At 38.6% G+C, this 19,390-nt stretch overlaps 1 protein-coding gene and 1 pseudogene across 4 annotated transcripts in view; both read left to right on the forward strand.

The window, feature by feature from the left end:
* TESK2 (testis associated actin remodelling kinase 2) overlaps nucleotides 1–19,390 on the forward strand; it is a 127,811-nt gene that overhangs the window by 50,037 nt on the left and 58,384 nt on the right. For all 4 annotated transcript variants that reach the window (XM_024746097.1, XM_024746099.1, XM_024746098.1 and 1 more), the window contains one exon: nucleotides 9,985–10,106. In XM_024746097.1, the coding sequence (XP_024601865.1) occupies nucleotides 9,985–10,106 (122 nt within the window). The remainder of the gene's footprint in view (nucleotides 1–9,984; nucleotides 10,107–19,390) is intronic.
* On the forward strand, nucleotides 13,172–13,910 carry LOC112400393 (60S ribosomal protein L7 pseudogene; annotated as a pseudogene).

Genomic DNA, 19,390 nt, shown 5'->3' on the forward strand with positions numbered 1-19,390 from the left:
GTCAGTTTTGTTATTAAAAAAACCATATCCATACTCATTTCTTGTCTGCTTAAGCTTTCAGTTTCTGAGAGGTATTTTAAAATATCCTCTGGAGATTCTGGATTTGTCAAATTTGCCTTTTATTTTGTCAGTTTTTGTTTGGTATATTATAAGGGTATGTTGTTAGATACATACAAGATCATGATTATTCTTGACAAAATTATTATTATGTAGTGTGCACGCAGTGCTTTTTTCCTTAGCCCACTTGTTTTCAACCCTGTCAGGCCGAATGTTCTTTGCATTATCTGGGTTCAAATTCTGTCTCTGCCATTTACTAGGTCTCTCATTTTGAAAAAGTCATTTAATCTCCCCTTGCCTCCATTTCCATAGCTGTAAAATGCGAAATATTAATAATACATATCTCACAGAATTATTTTGAGAATTAACTGAGTTAATACATCTAAAGCAGTTACACAGAGGAACCTAGTATGTAGCAAGTGCTATAAATTTAGGTATTATAGCAATTTTTAAAAACATAACTCTTAACTACCCTGAAATGAAATCGATAGGTAACTTTGGTAGTATTGCTTTATAATTATATAACATCGACATGATACCCTAACTGTGTAATAAACGAAAAGTAAAAGAAAATTAAATTAGTAAAAATGATTTCAATATACACATTTTGGGGCCTAACTATGCTAGAAGACATAGTAAAGTGGTTAGATGCTTTTACCTTCCTAAACATGACAGGTTTAGTTTTAAGAGAGGACAGAAGCCACTCCACGAAAGGGGAAAAATTAAAGAGCAGAGATGCCAGTGAATATTAGAATAAAAGTGTAATAACAGGCCAGACTTATCTGTGATGTGATAAGGGAAAGAGGTAACTTCAGCTGAAATAGGAATAGCTTGCCAAGACAAACTACAGATTGATTAAGGAGAGAAAACAGGGAGGTATAATATATCTTTGCCAACTTTATCAGAGTGTTTCTTTCTAAATGTTCATTTAACTGGAACGTTCCATCAGGAAAAAAAGTTGGCAGAGTAGTCACATTGATAACTTTATTTGTGGGTAAAGCAAAAACACACTTCTTATTTATCCATGTTGTACTTTTGTGTTGGCCATGTGACATGTGCAATCTTAGTTCCCTGACCAGGGATCGAACCTGGGCCCCTGGCAGTGAAAGTGCCAAGTTCTAACCACTGGACCACCAGGATTCTCCACTTTTTATTTATATATTTGATTTTTTTAAAATAAAGGCTAAATAAATCACCATGAATATAAAAACTACAAATGGATTCTGATACAGATGTGTTATATTGGGATTCAGAAGCAGCATTGCCATTGGTGATCTGATCTTCTGAAATGTTGACCAGTTCTTAATGATATTCTTAACAAAACAAAAAAAACAATTTTCCTCAATTTACAGGTAGTTACATTCCTAGGAAGTTCAGTATATTTTAAAACTATGCAAGATGACTTTGTTTTTATGTAAAATGGAGTTAGAATCCAAGCTTAGTTAATAATAAATATGTTCTTTATTTACATGAATGTCTGGTAAGACATTTGCATTTCATACTGGACATGGAACAATGCTTCCTTGTGCGGTATTATCCTGTACCTGCAGGATGTCTAGCATCTCAGGCCTGCAACACTTCCTGCCCCCAACCGTTGTTATAACCAAAACACTTCACCTGAAAACTTCAAAGACACCTCTGAAGTGAGATGTTACAGCCTCCCTTGAAAACTACTGCTTTAAACTTTATTTGCCTAATACTAATGTTGCTATACCAGCTTACTGTATACTTATTGTACACTCACTGTGACTTCTTGGCTCGAAGTCCTAAGCCACTCATCTAATAGTTAATTTAATGATTAATTACTTTGTTACAGTTCTTACCTTGTTGTCCTTTTTTTGTTATTTAATTCTCCCCTTATTACTTCTCTGAGCTGGTCAGAGGTTTATGCTTTTCTCCACCTCTAGAAAATAACCATCCCGACTCAAGTTATCCATTTAAATTCAGCAAACATTTTTTGAGCAGTCAACTACTAAATACTAGGCACTTTGCCAGAGAAGAGATCCTCAGTTTGGTTTCATACCACACTGCTAAAGGATGAAGTTATTGCATGTGATTTGTTATTTAAAATGGTTAAAGTATCAACATATGCAAATAATTTAATTTTAAAAATATAAATTAGAGTTGAATTAGAGGTACCCCTATATTTACTGTCACTCATTTGCATGTTAATATGCTTACTTGAATGGAATAAAAATGGATAGAGCAGTAGCTAATAGACATAGGATTGTATATAACCTGTAATCTGCTTTTTCTATTCCAGAGTCTACCAGTGTCTGTTGATAGTTATGTAATAATTGCCATACTTTTCTTTCCTGCTTACCTTTTAACAATTTTTGCCAAAAATCTAGGTTTGTCCATATAAGAAGAAGTCCTGCTTGTCAGAATGTGTGTTTTGGGGAGGCGGGGAGCTGAATAACTATTCTGGGGATAAAGAAATGAATAAGGCAGTCTTTGCTCTTAAGCATATAGGAAATTGTTCCATATGCAGTTGTAGATTCTGTGTCTCAGGGAGGAGGTAAGTTCAGGAGCTTCCTAGTTGCCACCTTGAATTGGAACTGCCCTTAGGTATATTGGAGATAAATAGATACATAGACTAACAGCATACAATATGCAAGTGCTGTAACAGAGATAAATAAGAACAGAGTACTAAGAAAACGGAGTGGAGCCATCCAACTTTTCTTGAAATAAAGTAAGATTTTCCCAGGGAAAGTGATGTTTCTTATATCTTGAATAATTGAAGGGAATTTGGAAGGGAGATTGGGATAGGGATCAGGGGATTGAGGATTACATCAAGGCATTGAGAATAGCATGTGTCAAGGCAAGTAAGTATGGAGAGGATGATACCTTTGGAAAGAATTACAAATATTAGTATGTAATAACTAAAGGTAAGGGGAGAAGATGGTGGGAATATACAGGGAGCAGAAGATGGATTAAATTTTGTTAAGGAGTTTGGACTTTATTCCCCAGGTAGTGGTGAGCTATTAAAGAATTTTAAGCTGAAGAGCAACAAGATAACTTTGCAATTTGGGAGCAAAGATTGCTGGAAGATCTGACAAACTGATGTCTCATGTTGATCTGTAAGAGCCTTCTCAACATCTAGCACAGTGCCTTGTATATAGAAGATGATAGTATTTGCTGTTATTTGAATGTGGCTGAAAAGTCTAATGAAAGATTATCAGTTACTTCCAGTTACTTACAGGCTGCATGCACACACTTGACTGACCTTTAGTTTGTGGTTTGTTCCTTTGTTTGTAGACCTTGAAATCATCTTTAACACTAGTTTTATTTATTTATTTATTTTTGGCTGCTTTGGGTCTTTGTTGCTGCCCGTGGGCTTTCTCTAGTTGAGGCGAGCAGGGGCTACTCTTCGTTGTGGTGCGCGGGCTGCTTTATTTTTTGTTTTTAACATCTTTATTGGAGTATAATTGCTTTACAATGGTGTGTTAGTTTCTGCTGTATAACAAAATGAATCAGCTATACATATACATATATCCTCATATCTCCTCCCTCTTGCGTCTCCCTCCCACCCTCCCTATCCCACCCCGCTAGGTGGACACAAAGCACCGAACTGATCTCCCTGTGCTATGTGGCAGCTTCCCACTAGCTATCTGTTTTACATTTGGTAGTGTATATATGTCCATGCCACTCTCTCACTTCGTCCCAGCTTACCCTTCCCCCTCCCCATGTCCTCAAGTCCATTCTCTACGTCTGTGTCTTTATTCCTTCCTGCCCCTAAGTTCTTCAGAACCATTTTTTTTAAGATTTCATATATATGTGTTAACATATGGTATTTGTTTTTCTATTTCTGACTTACTTCACTCTGTATGTATGGACCTTCACTCTAGGTCCATCCACCTCACTGCAAATAACTCAATTTTGTTTCTTTTTATGGCTGAGTAATATTCCATTGTATATATGTGCCACATCTTCTTTATCCACTCGTCTGTTGATGGACATTTAGGTTGCTTCCATGTCCGGGCTATTGTAAATAGAGCTGCAATGAACATTGTGGTACATGACTCTTTGAATTATGGTTTTCTCAGGGTATATGGTGCGCGGGCTTCTCATTGCAATGGCTTTTTGTTGCAGAGCACAGGCTCTAGGCGCACGGGCTTCAGTAGTTGTGGCACTCGGACTCAGCAGTTTTGGCTTTGTTGCCACGGACTTAGTTGCTCCACGGCATGTGGGATCTTCCTGGACCAGGGCTTGAACCCGTGTCCCCTGCAAACCACTTGAGAGCAAATTGCAGACATTGTGACACTTAAATACTTTAGTATGTATCTTCCAAGAATATATTCTCCTACAAAGCCATAGTATCACTATTTATACCTTAGACAATTAACCTTAATTCAGTAAAATAATTTAATATACAGTCCCTATTTAAAATTTCCCTGGGAATTCCCTGGTGGTCCAGTGGTTAGGACCCAGCTCTTTTACTGTCGGGGCCTGAGTTCAATCCCTGGCTGGGAAGCTAAGATCCCACAAGACTCAGGGCACAGCAAAAAAAATTTTAAAAATAAATAAATAATTCCATTAAAATTTTTTTTTCCTGTTTGCCTCCAAAAAGTCTTTTACAGCTTTTTTTGACCCAGAATCCAATCAAGGTTTCATGCATTTCATTTCAGTGGTTATGACTATTAATCTCTTTTAATGTGGAATATTCCCCCACACTTTGTCTGAAGAGTACCATCCAGTTGTATTTTAGATATTCTGAATATGTCTAATTTTTTTCTTATAATTAGATTTGAGTTAAACATTTTGGCAAGTATAATACATTGTATCAGAAGGTTGATAATGTTGCATGTCTTACTTTCGATAATGTTGCATGTCTTACTTTCGGTAATGCTAAATAAGATCCCTTGGTTAAGTGCTAGCCACCAGACCGCTCCATTGTAAAGGTACCTTTTCCCCTTTGTAATAAATAAACAATCTCAGGGGCATATACAGATTTGAATATTGCTATTTTTACTTAAAATTGCAAGTGTACATTTTCTATATCATCTCAAACTCACCTGATATGCTAAATTCTTATGAACATATAGTTTCTTATTTTTATTAAAAACAACACCTATTTATTTGAATGTTTACTATGTGCCAAGCACTGTGTTAAGTATGTTATACACATTATTTTGTTAATCTAACATAACAACATCATTTTATCCTCCATGTGAGACAGAGACTATTATTCTCTTCATTTTACAACAGAAGACTTCAATGAGCAGTCACTCTAATCATTTAAGTGTTAAAATTTGGATTCGGTCTGCTCATCTCCAAAGCTCGAGTACTTCACCACTCTCCTATGCTCTTCTTTAGAAAGTGGATTTGAAGACCCTGTGGTAGCATGAGATGAGTTTAAAAGTCAAGGAGAGGTAGTAATTTCCTTACCTTGGTGATCCTCTCCCTTACCCTTTGCTCCTCACATCTCCTCTTCTCTTTTCTCTCCATCTCTTCTTTCTTTTCTTCCTTACCTTCCTTCTTTTTTTTTTAACCTTCCTTCTTTTATTTATAATTGTGATAAAATATGTATAACATAAAATTTACCATCCTAACCATTTTTTTTTTTTTCCCGTACGTGGGCCTCTCACTGTTGTGGCCTGTCCCGTTGCGGAGCACAGGCTCCGGACGCGCAGCCTCAGCGGCTATGGCTCACGGGCCCAGCCGCTCCGCGGCATGTGGGATCTTCCCGGACCGGGGCATGAACCCGTGTCCCCTGCATCGGCAGGCGGACTTTCAACCATTGCGCCACCAGGGAAGCCCCATCTTAACCATTTTTAAGTGTATAGTTCAGTTCACGTTTTTGTGCTACACTCTCCAGAACTCTCTTCATCTTGCAAAGCTGAAATTCTGTACCAATTAAACAGCTCCAAATTCCTCCCCTCCCCACAACCCTTAGCAACCACCATTCTACATTATTTCTGTATGAGTTTGACTACCCTAGGAACCTCATATAAGTGGAATCATACAGTATTTGTCATTTTGTAACTAACTTACTTCACGTAGCATAATATCTTCAAGGTTCATCCGTGTTACAGCATGTGTCAGATTTTCCTTTCTTTTTAAGGCTGAATAATATTCCATTATGGTATATACCACATTTTGTTTATCTGTTCATCTGTCGATGGATGGGTTGCTTTTGCCTTTTGGCTCTTGTAAATAATGCTGCTATGAACTTGGGTGTACAAATATATTTTCAAGACCCTGTTTTCAATTATTTTGGGTATATACCCAGAAGTAGAATTGCTGGATCATATGGCAATTGTATATATTAAAAAAAAAATTAAAGATATTTAAAGATATCAATCTCTTGGGAATCCTCTTAGTAGTAGTAACAATGATCTATGTGTAGAGGACAAACTTAGGCAGAAATAGGCCTTCCCTTTAATCTGAAAATCTAAGTAGCTTTGAGGGCTAATTAATTTTCATGGTTTTGACAACTTGGAATGAAGATCCTCATGCATTTAGGCAGGTTCCCTATATTCTGTGAACCTCTAAATTTGATGGTACTTTTTTCTTTATCACCTGTAGTCTGTTCTGTACTTTAAAAAATCTATCCAAATCTGTTAATTCTTGGAGGTGTCACTGAAGTCCCATGAAGTTTTTCCCTAAGTGCATCAACATTCATATAAATACCTCTCATGCTGTATTTGATTCTTTATTCTCTTTCTTATCTGACTAGTCATATAGCTTATTGTTTGTCCCTTTCTAGATGGTAAACTCCAGAAAATTTAAGCCAAATCTTATACTACTTTTCTGTTTGCATCCTCCCCCCAAATCTCTGCCACCAAAAAAAGAAAAACAAAAGCACCACCCCACAAAGAAATTACCTGGATAAATAAATGATTCACTGTCCTTAGAAAGTACATTAGAAGTATCATTTAACTAACTGTTGTTGCTGTTGTTTTCACTGTGACCTTATGATGTGCCAGGCCTTCTGCAAGACAAAGACAAATACAACATAGATTCTGGTCTCAAGATGCTTTATAGCCTAGCAAGGAGGTATTTATTTACAGAACTATGTGATGAGTGGTATACTGGTGTGTTCCGAATGTTGTTCTGAGGCAGTATAAAGAAGGATACCACAAACAGTTCCTAGAGAGAGTCAAGGAAGACTTCAGAGAGGAAGGGGATATTTGAGTGTGGCCTTCAAAGATAGGTAGAATTTGAGGAGCTAAGAAGAAAGAAGAAAAATATTTTATGCAAATGAAAGACAACTACAATGTTATGGACATGTTCATCACTTGTTTAAGGAAGTAAGGTTTTTTTTTTAATACATTTATTTATTTATTTATTTATTTTTGGCTGTGTTGGGTCTTCGTTTCTGTGTGAGGGCTTTCTCTAGTTGCGGCGAGTGGGGTCCACTCACTCTTCATTGCGGTGCGCGGGCCTCTCACTGTTGCGGCCTCGCTTGTTGTGGAGCACAGGCTCCAGACGCGCAAGCTCAGTAGTTGTGGCTCACGGACCCAGTGGCTCCACGGCATGTGGGATCTTCCCAGATCAGAGCTCGAACCTGTGTCTCCTGCATTGGCAGGCAGATTCTCAACCACTGCGCCACCAGGAAAGCCCGGAAGTAAGGTTTTTTATGATTAGTTTGAAACAGATTTTTATCCCTAAATTTCACACATTATTTTAATATTAAACTTTCTTTTATTTATATATATATTTATTTATTTGGTTGCACCGGGTCTTAGTTGCGTCAGGTGGGCTCCTTAGTTGAGGCTCCAGGGCTCCTTAGTTGCAGCTTGCAGGCTCCTTAATTGCGGCACATGGGATCCTTAGTTGTGGCAGGCAAACTCTTAGTTGCAGCATGCATTTGGGATCTAGTTCCCTGACTAGGGATCGAACCCAGGGCCCCTGCATTGGGAGCGTGGAGTCTTATCCACTGTGCCACCGGGGAAGTCCCAATATTAAACTTTCTTAAAAGCAGACTTTTTAAAAAAAAACCTCAGTGATACTTTTCAGATGATGAAAAAAAAAAAAAGAGGAGTGAGTTTCAGAATGGAGAGCCCTTATTACAACACAGATGTTTTCTGTAAATAGAGTTGGAAAAATACTGTCAGTGTGTTCTTTGTATATAAATGTCTCTTTTAACTTATCCATGCAGGATCTGAAAAGGAAAGCCACTTCTCTTTCATCAATCACGAGGTACATGACAACAGAATCATTGATGCACTAGGAAGAGAGTTGGGTTCCAAATCTCACTAAGTGATCTAGAAGAGGGGTGAGACAGCCAGTGTTCTGCCTCAGTTCTTCTGTTCAGGGTTCCTGTGGCTCTGAGTGTTTTGCTTCTTCCTTCCCCTTCTTATGTCTGGCTACTCTGAAGCATTGTTTCTTTGAATTTTAAGATAAGCTGTGATGTCTGTTCTATATTAACACTAAACTTCTGGGGCTATTGTCATGTCAAAGAATTTCTGGAGATTGAAGAATTAAGTAGATTGTCATGATTTCTACTGGAATTTCCACTTGGTCAACTGGAAATAATATACTGAAACAGTACTCTGAAAGTCCATAGGATGATGACATTTTTGCATAGCAAGTCCCTGTTGTGCATGATCTGAAGTGAATTTTTTTTTAATCATTCTTTTTTTTTTTAATTTATTTTATTTTTGGCTGAGTTGGGTCTTCGTTGTTGCGCACAGGCTTTCTCTAGTTGCGGCAAGCGGGGGCTACTTTTTGTTGCCGTGTGCAGGCTTCTCATTGCGGTGGCTTCTCTTGTTGTGGAGCACGGGCTCTAGGCACGTGGGCTTCAGTAGTTGTGGCACGTGGGCTCAGTAGTTGTGGCTTGTGGGGTGTAGAGTGCAGGCTCAGTAGTTGTGGCGCACGGGCTTAGTTGCTCTGCGGCATGTGGGATCTTCCTGGACCAGGGCTCGAACCCGTGTCCCCTGCATTGGCAGGTGGATTCTTAATCACTGCTCCACCAGGGAAACCCTGAAATGAATTTTTTTTAACCAGAAAGTAATGAGGTCCTTGTTACTTAATAACTTTTCTACTGCCTCATTCATAATTCAGTAGGAAACACATATCTAAGTGAATAATTGAGCTTTTTTTGGGTAAGGCAAAATATTTTCTCTGATAGTCTCATTTTGCTACTACTGACACCACATTTAGAGGCTGAAAACATAGTTAATTTTCTTGCAAGTATTGTGTTTCTTTTTAAACCTGTTGAGTGTGCATTGAAATTATAAAATAATATTTTTATATGTAAAATAGATTGAATCTACAGAGAATGAATGTTTTAGAAGTAGACTTTGCTCTGTGCATATGGGTAATAGTGTGAGTGGTGTGGCTCATGTTTTTATATCTGACTTGAGTGTGTGTAAATAATTATAAGGTACTTTGTGTTGGGTTACTACAGTATTAGCTCCAAAGGATTCACTGCCTTCTTTCTATATTTAACATGCAATACGTTTTTTTCTTATAGATATACATTTTATGGTGCTTGGGGGAGATTTTGAGGATGTGGGTTTAGTGTCCTATAAAGACAGTTTTATAGTTCATTATATGTTATATAAGGCTTATGCATGAATCTTTTCTGTGCACAATTAAAATTCCACAAAAGAGACTTTTTCCTTTCAGTTTGCTAAGACTCAGCAATGTTGGCCTTAAGAAACCAGCCTAATAAATTTTCCCCATTTTTTCCTAAGGTTTTTTTTTTTTATTTTAAAGACATGATTTCTTGAGGTATTATTAACAATGTGTTTCTAGCCAGTTTAATGTGAAACAGTTTTGGTCTTCGATGGAATAAACCTTTGTTAATGGAAGTGAGACCCTAATGTAATCAGAGTTTATAGAAAAACATCCCTTACCATGTCTATTTTATCTAAATTGGCAGTAAAACATCTTGGCATGTTCTACACGTGGAGGCTTTGACCTCATTATATAGCTGCCGCCCTTGAGCCTCTTTTTTTGTCCCATTTTATTTTCTAGGTGCGCCACCGAGCTTCTGGCCAGGTGATGGCTCTTAAGATGAACACGTTGAGCAGTAACCGTGCAAACATGCTGAAAGAAGTGCAGCTCATGAATAGACTCTCCCATCCCAACATCCTTAGGTAATGGCTTTTCCTTCCTTCTGGGGATCAGTGAGAAAGCTGAAACATTATTGGAGACTTGTTAGAATAGTATTAAAAGCTGAAAAGAGGGATTCAAGATTTCATGCTAAATCTGTCTTGCTGGGATTTAGCTGTGCTCTAGGTCTTTTTCTAGCTACTGAGACTTAATTTTCTGGTAATTAACTGCATTTAATAGGGCAACTTGGGACTTCCCTGGTGGTCCAGTGGCTAAGACTCCCCACTCCTAATGCAGGGGACCTGGGTTTGATCCCTGGTCAGGGAACTAGATCCCACATGCCGCAACTAACAGTTCGCATGCCACAGCTAAAAATCCCGCATGCCGCAACTAAAAGATCTCTCGTGCCGCAACTAAGACCCAGCGCAGCCAGATAAACAAACAAATAAATAAAAAAATATTTTTAAAAAATAAAGCAACTTCCTTATGTCTCTCAAATTGCTTTACTCTTAGTAGCAGCTCATTAGAACTGTTGTTACCTATTGCTGAATTGGTAATTTATCCAAGAGAGATGATTTTAGTGGTTATTTAATTTTCTTAAATTGGTTTAGGAGGAATCATAATTAAATCAGTGAAAATAAAAATAAAATTATGCCCCCAGGCTATCTACTCTTAACTGTTAGCACTCACTTGAGGAGACATAGTTTACCTTTTTAAAGGAGAATTATTCGTATGTATAATAAGGTTATATAATCATTACTTTTTAGTAATTAGTACAGTCAGCTCTCCATATCGGCAGGTTCTGCATCCACAGATTCAACCAATCACAGCCTGAAAATATTTGGGAAAAAAATTCCAGAAAGTTCCAAAAAGCAATACTTGAATTTGCTGTGCCTAGCAACTGTTTACATAGCATTTACATTGTATTTACAACTATTTATATAACACTTACATTGTATTAGGTATTGTAAGTAATCTAGAGATGATTTAAAGTATATGGGAGTATATGCATGTGTGTAGTTATATGTGAATACTATGCCTTTTTATATAAGGAACTTGGGCATCTGTGGATTTTGGTATCCTCACAGGGTAGGGGGTGGGGTGGTCCTAGAACCAATGCCCTGCAGATACCAAGGGGTTACTGTATATAAATCTTTCTCACTCTATCTTGACTTTTTCTAAAAAATAAATTTATTTATTTATTTTTGGCTGCATTGGGTCTTCTTTGCCGTGCACGGGCTTTCTCTAGTTGCGGCAAGTGGGGAGACTTTTTAGTGAGGTGAGTATATTTCTAAATGAAACCAAATAAGAAAATTTAAGTCAATATATTATTAAAGTAGGGCATATGTGTAAGAGAATTGGAAAAGTTAAAAGTGCAATTTACTTAGGGTTGTTTAAGGCTAATATTTATATTGGACTAAAGAGAAATCATATAACTTAAGTATGACTTACATGTGTGGTCAGTGGTAGAAAATTATGGAATTAGATTGTACTGATTAATTGAAACTTTATACCTTTGTATAGAATTATTGGCTTCCTAGTCCACTACAAAAACATTCAGCCAGTAATTTTATTTATTTATTTAAAAAATAAATTTATTTTATTTATTTTTGGCTGTGTTGGGTCCTCATTGCTGTGCGTGGGCCTTCTATAGTTGTGGTGAGCTGGGGCTACTCTTTGTTTCGGTGTGTAGGCTTCTCATTGCGGTGGCTTCTCTTGTTGCGGAGCATGGGCTCTAGGCACGTGGGCTTCAGTAGTTGTGGTGCGCGGGCTCAGGAGTTGTGGTTTGTGGGCTCTATAGAGTGCAGTCTCAGTAGTTGTGGTGCACGGGCTTAGTTGCTCCGTGGCATGTGGGATCTTTCCGGAGCAGGGATCGAACCCATGTCGCCTGCATTGGCAGGCAGATTCTTAACCACTGTGCCACTGGGGAAGTCCCAGTAATTTTATTATGACTTTTTTCCCTACCCACAAATCAGATTAACAATTTTTTGAGCATCTAGTATATGCCTGGTGATGTCAGACATCAAAAAGGTATACGTAAAATGGAATGTCTGCTAGCAAGGAATTTGCACTCTAATTGGAGATCTAGGACTTACATACATGAAAAGAGAACTAATAAAGTCAGCTAGGACGCTACCACTTGGGTAAACTCTTAGTCATATAGAATTTCAAAGGAGTCGGAGATCATATTAGCTTGGCAGAGTCAGCAAAGCTTTCTTGGAGGAGGTTGACTCAACCTGGAACTTGAATTTTTTTTGAAGATTTATTATTTTATTTTATTTTTGGCTGCATCGGGTCTTAGTTGCAGCACGTGGGCTCTTCCTTGCAGCTCATAGGCTTCTCTCTAGTTGTGGTGCACAGGCTCCAGGACGCGTGGGCTCTGTAGTTGTGGTGCGCGGGTTCCAGAGCACGTGGGTTATGTAGTTTGCGGCACACAGGCTCTCTAGTTGAGGCACGCGAGCACAGTAGTTGTGGCGCACGGGCTTAGTTGCCCCGTGGCATGTGGTATCTTAGTTCCCTGACCAGGGATCGAACCCTCATCCCCTGCATTGTAAGGCGGATTCTTTTTTGTTGTTTGTTTTAAAGACTAGGATTTAGTTTCAGTTTACGGAGAACACTTATTTTATTTTTTTGGCTGCATAGGGTCTTCGTTGCCGCACGTGGGCTTTCTCTAGTTGCAGCGAGCAGGGGCTACTCTTCGTTGTGGTGTGCCGGATTCTCATTGTGGTGGCTTATCTTGTTGCAGAGCACAGGCTGTTGGCGCACGGGCTTCAGTAGTTGTGGCACGCAGGCTCTAGAGCGCAGGCTCAGTAGTTGTGGTGCATGGGCTTAGTTGCTCCGCGGCATGTGGGATCTTCCCAGACCAGGGCTCGAACTTGTGTCCCCTGCATTGGCAGGCAGATTCTTAACCACTGCATGACCAGGAAAGTCCCAAGGTGGATTCTTTACCACTGGACCACCAGGGAAGTCCCTGGAACTTGAATTTTAATAGAATTTTAGAAGATAGGGAAGGAACTCAGAAAGGAGCAAAATAATAATAATAAATAAAGCACAGAGGTAAAAGCGCAAAGCTTTTTGAGGAGTCAGTGAATTAAAAACCCATTTGGTTATGGAGGGTGCGGGCGAAGAGAAAAATAATGTTCCTGCTGTGCCAGAAACCCTTAAGAAAAAGTAAAGGAATTTTGCAGAGCTGAAGACCAAGTGCCTGGGGAAAAAGTTTGCCCAAAAGATGCTTCAAAAGGCAAGGATGAAGCTTGTCTATGAAGAAGCTAAGCGCTATCACTAAGAGTATAGGCAGATGTACAGAACTGAGATTCTAATGGCTAGGATGGTAAGAAAAGCTGGCAACTTCTATGCACCTGTGGAACCCAAATTGGCATCTGTCATCAGGATCAGAGGTATCAGTGGTGTGAGCCCAAAGGTCTGAAAGATGTTACAGCTCCTTACCTTTGCCAAGTCTTCAATGGCACCTTTGTTAAGATCAACAAAGCTCCATTTAACATGCTGAGGACTGTGGAACCATATATTTAGTGGGGGTAACTGAACCTGAACTCAATAAATGAATTCAGGTGTGGTTATGGCACAATCAACAAGAAGCAAATTGCCCTGACAGATAATACACTGATTGCCTGATCTCTTGGTAAATATGGCATTATCTACATGGAGGATCCTATTTATGAGACCTATACCATTGGAAAATGCTTCAAAGAAGCAAACAACTTCCTGTGACCCTTCAAATTATCTTCTCCGTGAGGTGGAATGAAGAAAATGACCACCCATTTTGTAGAATGTGGAGTTGCTGGCAACAGGGAGGACCAGATTAACAGCTTGTTAGGAGGATGAACTAAGATACCTATGATGATTATTTTTGTGATCTGGTCAGTTAATTAACAATGACTGCTTTCAGACTGAAAAAATTTTTTTTTGGACTAATAATAACAATGAGAAAACCACCATTTCTTGAAGTCTTTGTCGTATGCTGCATGCTTTACCTATTAAAAGATTTAATCTTCACAATGATTCTCCATTGAAGAAACTGAGGCCAAGAGTTTATGTGTTGGCTGAGGTCTGTGACTCTGAGGTCTGGGCTCTTTCTACCATGCTTCTAGAAGAACTCTTTCTATCATGCCTCTCTTAGAGGATTTGATGGGATAGTACTGGTAGATAAACGTGGAAAGGTAGAATTGGGCCAGACCATTCAGAAATGTTTTGCATAAAGCCAAGAATATTCTATTTTATGCTTTGTGTATTGGATTCTGAGCAGGGACTAGATGACAGAGGGTAACTGGTGGCAAATGTGGAATGGTTTAGTGTTGGGGAAGCTGGTAACCAAGAGATCAGTTAGGGGGCATCTACAATATTTGAGAGTGAGATGGTTGAGTCCTGATTTGATGTTCTGCTTAGGAATTTTTTTAAAAAATAAATTTATTTATTTACTTTTGGCTGCGTTGGGTCTTCGTTTCTGCGCACAGGCTTTCTCTAGTTGTGGCGAGCAGGGGCTACTCTTCGTTGCAGTGCACAGGCTTCTCATTTTGGTGGCTTCTCTTGTTGTGGAGCACGGGCTCTAGGCATGTGGGCTTCCATAGTTGTGGCACATAGGCTCAGTAGTTGTGGCTTGCGGGTTCTAGAGCATAGGCTCAGTAGTTGTGGTGCATGGGCTTAGTTGCTCTGCGGCATGTGGGATCTTCCTGGACCAGGGTTCAAACCTGTGTCCCCTGCATTGGCAGGCAGATTCTTAACCACTGCGCCACCAGGGAAGTCCCTGCTTAGGAATTCTTAAGCTGATTATATTTTCATCTTGTTTAAAAAGTAGTATTTTTATTGTCTTATTATTATTGCAGAAGGGATACATCATCACTGTGGAACATTTAGAAAATAGAATTAGCAAAAACAGGAAAATAAAAATTTTCCTTAATCGCAGCATCTAGGGATCAAACTAGTGTTAACATTTGGCGTATTTCCTGCCAATCTTTTTTATTCACCACTTCTTTTTTTTATTCTCTTCACTATGAACTTGACTGGTGATTGCATGGGAAGATTGACTTTAAACAAATTTTATCCCATGACAGCAAAAATTTAAAATACAGTTGTTATACGGACTTCCCTTGTGATCCAGTGGTTAAGACTTCACCTTCCAGTGCAGGGGGTGCAGGTTCGATCCCTGGTCGGGGAGGTAAGATCCCACATGCCTCATGGCCAAAAAACCAAAATATGAAACAGAAGCAATATTTAACAAATTCAATAAAGACTTTAAAAATGGTCCACATCAAAAAAATCTAAAAAAAGTAAAAATATAATTGTTATATAAGAAGTAGAATAGTATAGTATAATGATTAAAAACAGAGGCTCTAGATTCTAGATTAAGCTGCCTGGATTCAAATTGTGGATCTTGGGAAAGTTACTTAACCTCTGAGATCCTTAGTTTTCCCATCTATAATGAGGTAAATTACAGTAAATCCCTCATAGAGTTGTTATTGAGGATTAATTTAGTCCATATAAAGCACCTGGCTTGTATTAAGTGCCCAGTAAATGTTAGCTATTATTATTAGTTTCTTTTCCTCTGGCTAGTTTTTTAAATGTTTCATTGCATCCCGTCTGTCTTTTATCATTCATTCACTCACCAAGCATTTGTTGAGGGTCTGCTGCTGTTTTTTGTCTTTTTTTAAAAAATTTATTCATTTATTTATTTTGGCTGCCCTGGATCTTAGTTGCGGCACTCAGGATCTTCATTGCGGCATACGGGGTCTGTTTTTGTTTTTTTTTTTTCAGCATTCATGAGGGATCTAGTTCCCTGACCAGGGATCGAACCTGGGTCCCCTGCATTGGGAGTGCAGAGTCTTACCCGTGGACCACCAGGGAGGTCCCTGCAGCTGTTTTTAATACATTCAAGGGTTTTCTGCTAGAGTAATGCTGTTGAATAGAATAGAACTTTCTGAAATGATGGAAATGTTCTTTATCTGTGCTGTCCAATAGCCACATGTGGCTAATGAGCATTGACATGTGGCTAGTACAAACAACGAACTAAATTTAAATTACCCCATGAAGCTTAGTGGCTACTATATTGGACATCCTGGCCTACAATCCATGTACATCTTTGCTCTTGTTTCACTAAATATATATGTATTTCAGCCTAGAAACGTGGTGGTGTGATGAATACCATTCCTATTCTGATGTCACCTTGATCTACTTTCATAGCCTATCTCTTTTGCTCAGGAATGACACACCTTTCCCTTTTATATAAAAAATCATGTTCTTTGCTGTCAGCTAAGTTTTCTAATATGTAAAAGGTAGTGTTAATTCTATCTTGATCTTTACAGTAAACCAACAAATGAGATAATGTACATAAAGCCTATGGATCTGTTATAATCCACAGTAAGCATGAAAATTATTATGATTATTGTTAACCATGGTGGGTTTGCACTCTGATGGTGACTTTTTTGTTCTGCATAAGCCATCTGTCTCAAATATAGTGCAGTTAAAAGCATGGACATGGATTACCTTTTTAAAGAAGTTCTAGTTGTTTATATCTTTCATGTTTTTGTGTCTTTACTTTCAATGTATATTTTGAATACAACAAAAGGAAATTATCCTACTAGGGGCCTAGAGCAAGCAGAGTCCTCTTGGCTTTTGTTACCCAGAGGAGTACTATAGCAGTAGAAGCATTTTTTATACTTCCCTAGGATGCCTTAAATATCAAACTATGCATAACTATGTTCCAGTCTCAAAATTCTTAGAATTTTTATTTCCTAAATGCTTTTCAAGTTGTCTTAGAAATTTATTGTTAATACTTTATATTTTTTATAATTCAATTTTTTTGTTACTGTTTGTTAGTATGGCTCTTAGTCTATTTTCAAGCTGTTAGTATAGGTTAGTTAGTTTTTATAGGTGCAAAAGCTGAGGCAGAAGTATGAACCAAAGTTTTCCCTCATACTGAGACTATGAGATTTAAATTGGGACGAATCCATCTCTTGGAACCCTAGGATTTTCACAGATATGCCTCCTCAGGGGCTTGACCCCAGGAGGGAGGTTGCTGAGCAGCTGAGGCTTTCGGTTTCCATTTTTGCTTCATCCAGCCAGAGTAGCTTCACTTTGTATCTGTTTTATATTGAACTTCCATATAAGAATTTTGAAGAAAAGGTTTCCACTTAAAAAAAAGAAAACGTTGAAAATTGCTGCATTAGTGATTTTGAAGGCCTACTTGGGAAAAAAGGGTATCTGTATGACCTGCCAGATGGTGGGCATCTAATCCTCTGGGCATGGCTTGGTCCTCTGCTGGCACAGCTATTTTGTGCCCAGCAGGAGTGAGTGAGCTGAATTTTTGCAGTTTTATTTCTCTCTTTTTCTTGACCCCAACCTCCCTACTTCCTCTTTTCCTTTTATCTTTCTCCCTTCTAAGATTTCTAGTTGGAAGGAAAGGAGTGGGCCTGACTAGTCATAGAGGCAAGTAGGTGTGTATATTTTGTTTGTGTGTATGTATTTTTTTTTAATACATGGATACAGTTAAGATTGGTTGTTTTATCATCAGTTGCTCTAATTTATCAGTTTAAAAAAAAGAACAATGAAGTGCTTTGTTGAGTGCAGGGACTGATAGTTTGGGCCTCTTGTGAATAAGGTTGTTTATGCCAGGAAGTCTTACGCTCAAGATCTGTAACCCAATACCATGCCTTGCTCACTTCCACTCCCCAATGGCCTTTTTGAGGACCTGTACCAAGATTTGTTCTCATACCTCTTTGTTATTCTTCATGCCATGAGAAATTTAATATTTCTTTTAGACTCCTTGTTCACATTCTCATGCTTACTTTTCTTTAGGCCACATTCTGAATTTATTTTCCTATCTACCAATTTTTTTCAGAATTGTTTTAGCTCCCCTTCAGAATCCATTTGCAACAATATGATTGCCATTTTGTTAAAATGAAGAATATGCTTTCAAATAACCAAATATTTGTTTGGAGCTACTCAGTCCAGCCCTGTGCTAGGTAATATCATGGTGAATAGAAGAGAAGTAGAGGGCTGTCTCCCAGACAGTCTCCTGAGGAAGCAAACTGTACATCTAGGAAACAGATTAATATCCGCTAATGCTATGAGGATACGGCAGGGTATTTTCCCAATCTCAGCTATTAAGAGAGCACTCTTTCCAGTTACCCATTATGAAAATCCCAAAGTCATCTTTGGTTATTTCTTTTATTCCTTGCTTCTAATCAGAAGCTAAGCTCTTGATTCTAAATCTTCAAAGACTTTTGCATCTGTTCCTTCCTTTATGCATCTGTCAATTCAGTCCTCTTCACTTTTGCCTGGAGTGAGTTATTTTTCCTATCTTTTTGCCCACCTTTCACTCTTCCTGATACATAGCTCTAATTGTATAGCTTATTTCTTAAAAACCTTTTGTGGCTCCCCTTTATTTCAGAATTGAGTCAAAAATTCTTTAGGCTGACAGCTAATGTCTGACCTGTTTTTCCAGCCTTATCTTCAACTATTCCTCTTATGCATTTAATACCACTCCATGATTTCCTAATTGTGTTCTCTTGGACAAGTTATTTGACCTAACACCACTCCATGATTTCCTAATTGTGTTCTCTTGGACAAGTTATTTGACCTCTGGGCTTTGGTTTCTCCTTTTGTTAACAAAAGAGGAGAATGGACCAGGTTAGAAATCACATTGAGTTAATGTTGAATAATTTTTATTTTATTTTATGTTAAAATATTTATTTATTCATTTGGATGCGCTGGGTCTTAGTTATGGCACGTGGGATCTTTGTTGCTGCATGTGGACTCTTAGTCGCGGCATGCAGTCTCAGTTGCAGCATGCATGTGGGATCTAGTTCTCTGACCAGGGATTGAACCCGGGCCCCCTGCATTGGAAGCACAGAGTCTTAACCACTGGACCACCAGAGAAGTCCTTGAATAATTTTTAAATGATCAGGTTTGAAAAATATATTATCTCAGAGTATATGTGTGTGTGTGTGTGTGTGTGTGTGTGTGTGCGTGCGCGCGTGTCTGTGTGTGTGCTGTTCAGAATAAATGGGAAGCATTTAAAAATGATGGATTGGGACTTCCCTGGTGGTCCAGTGGTTAAGACTCTGTGCTTCCAATGCAGGGGGCCCGGGTTCAATCCCTGGTCAGAGAACTAGATCCCACATGCCGCAACTAAAAGATTCCACATGTTGCAACTAAAAGATCCCATGTGTTGCAACGAAGATCCCATATGCCTTAACTAAGACCCGGCTCAGCCAGATAAATAAATTTTTAAAAAGTATTTTAAATAGGGCTTCCCTGCTGGCGCAGTGGTTGAGAGTCTGCCTGCCGATGCAGGGGACATGGGTTCGTGCCC

Source organism: Neophocaena asiaeorientalis, unplaced genomic scaffold, assembly GCF_003031525.2.
Source record: "Neophocaena asiaeorientalis asiaeorientalis breed wild unplaced genomic scaffold, Neophocaena_asiaeorientalis_V1.1 scaffold51, whole genome shotgun sequence".
NCBI classification, from domain to species: Eukaryota; Metazoa; Chordata; class Mammalia; order Artiodactyla; family Phocoenidae; genus Neophocaena; species Neophocaena asiaeorientalis.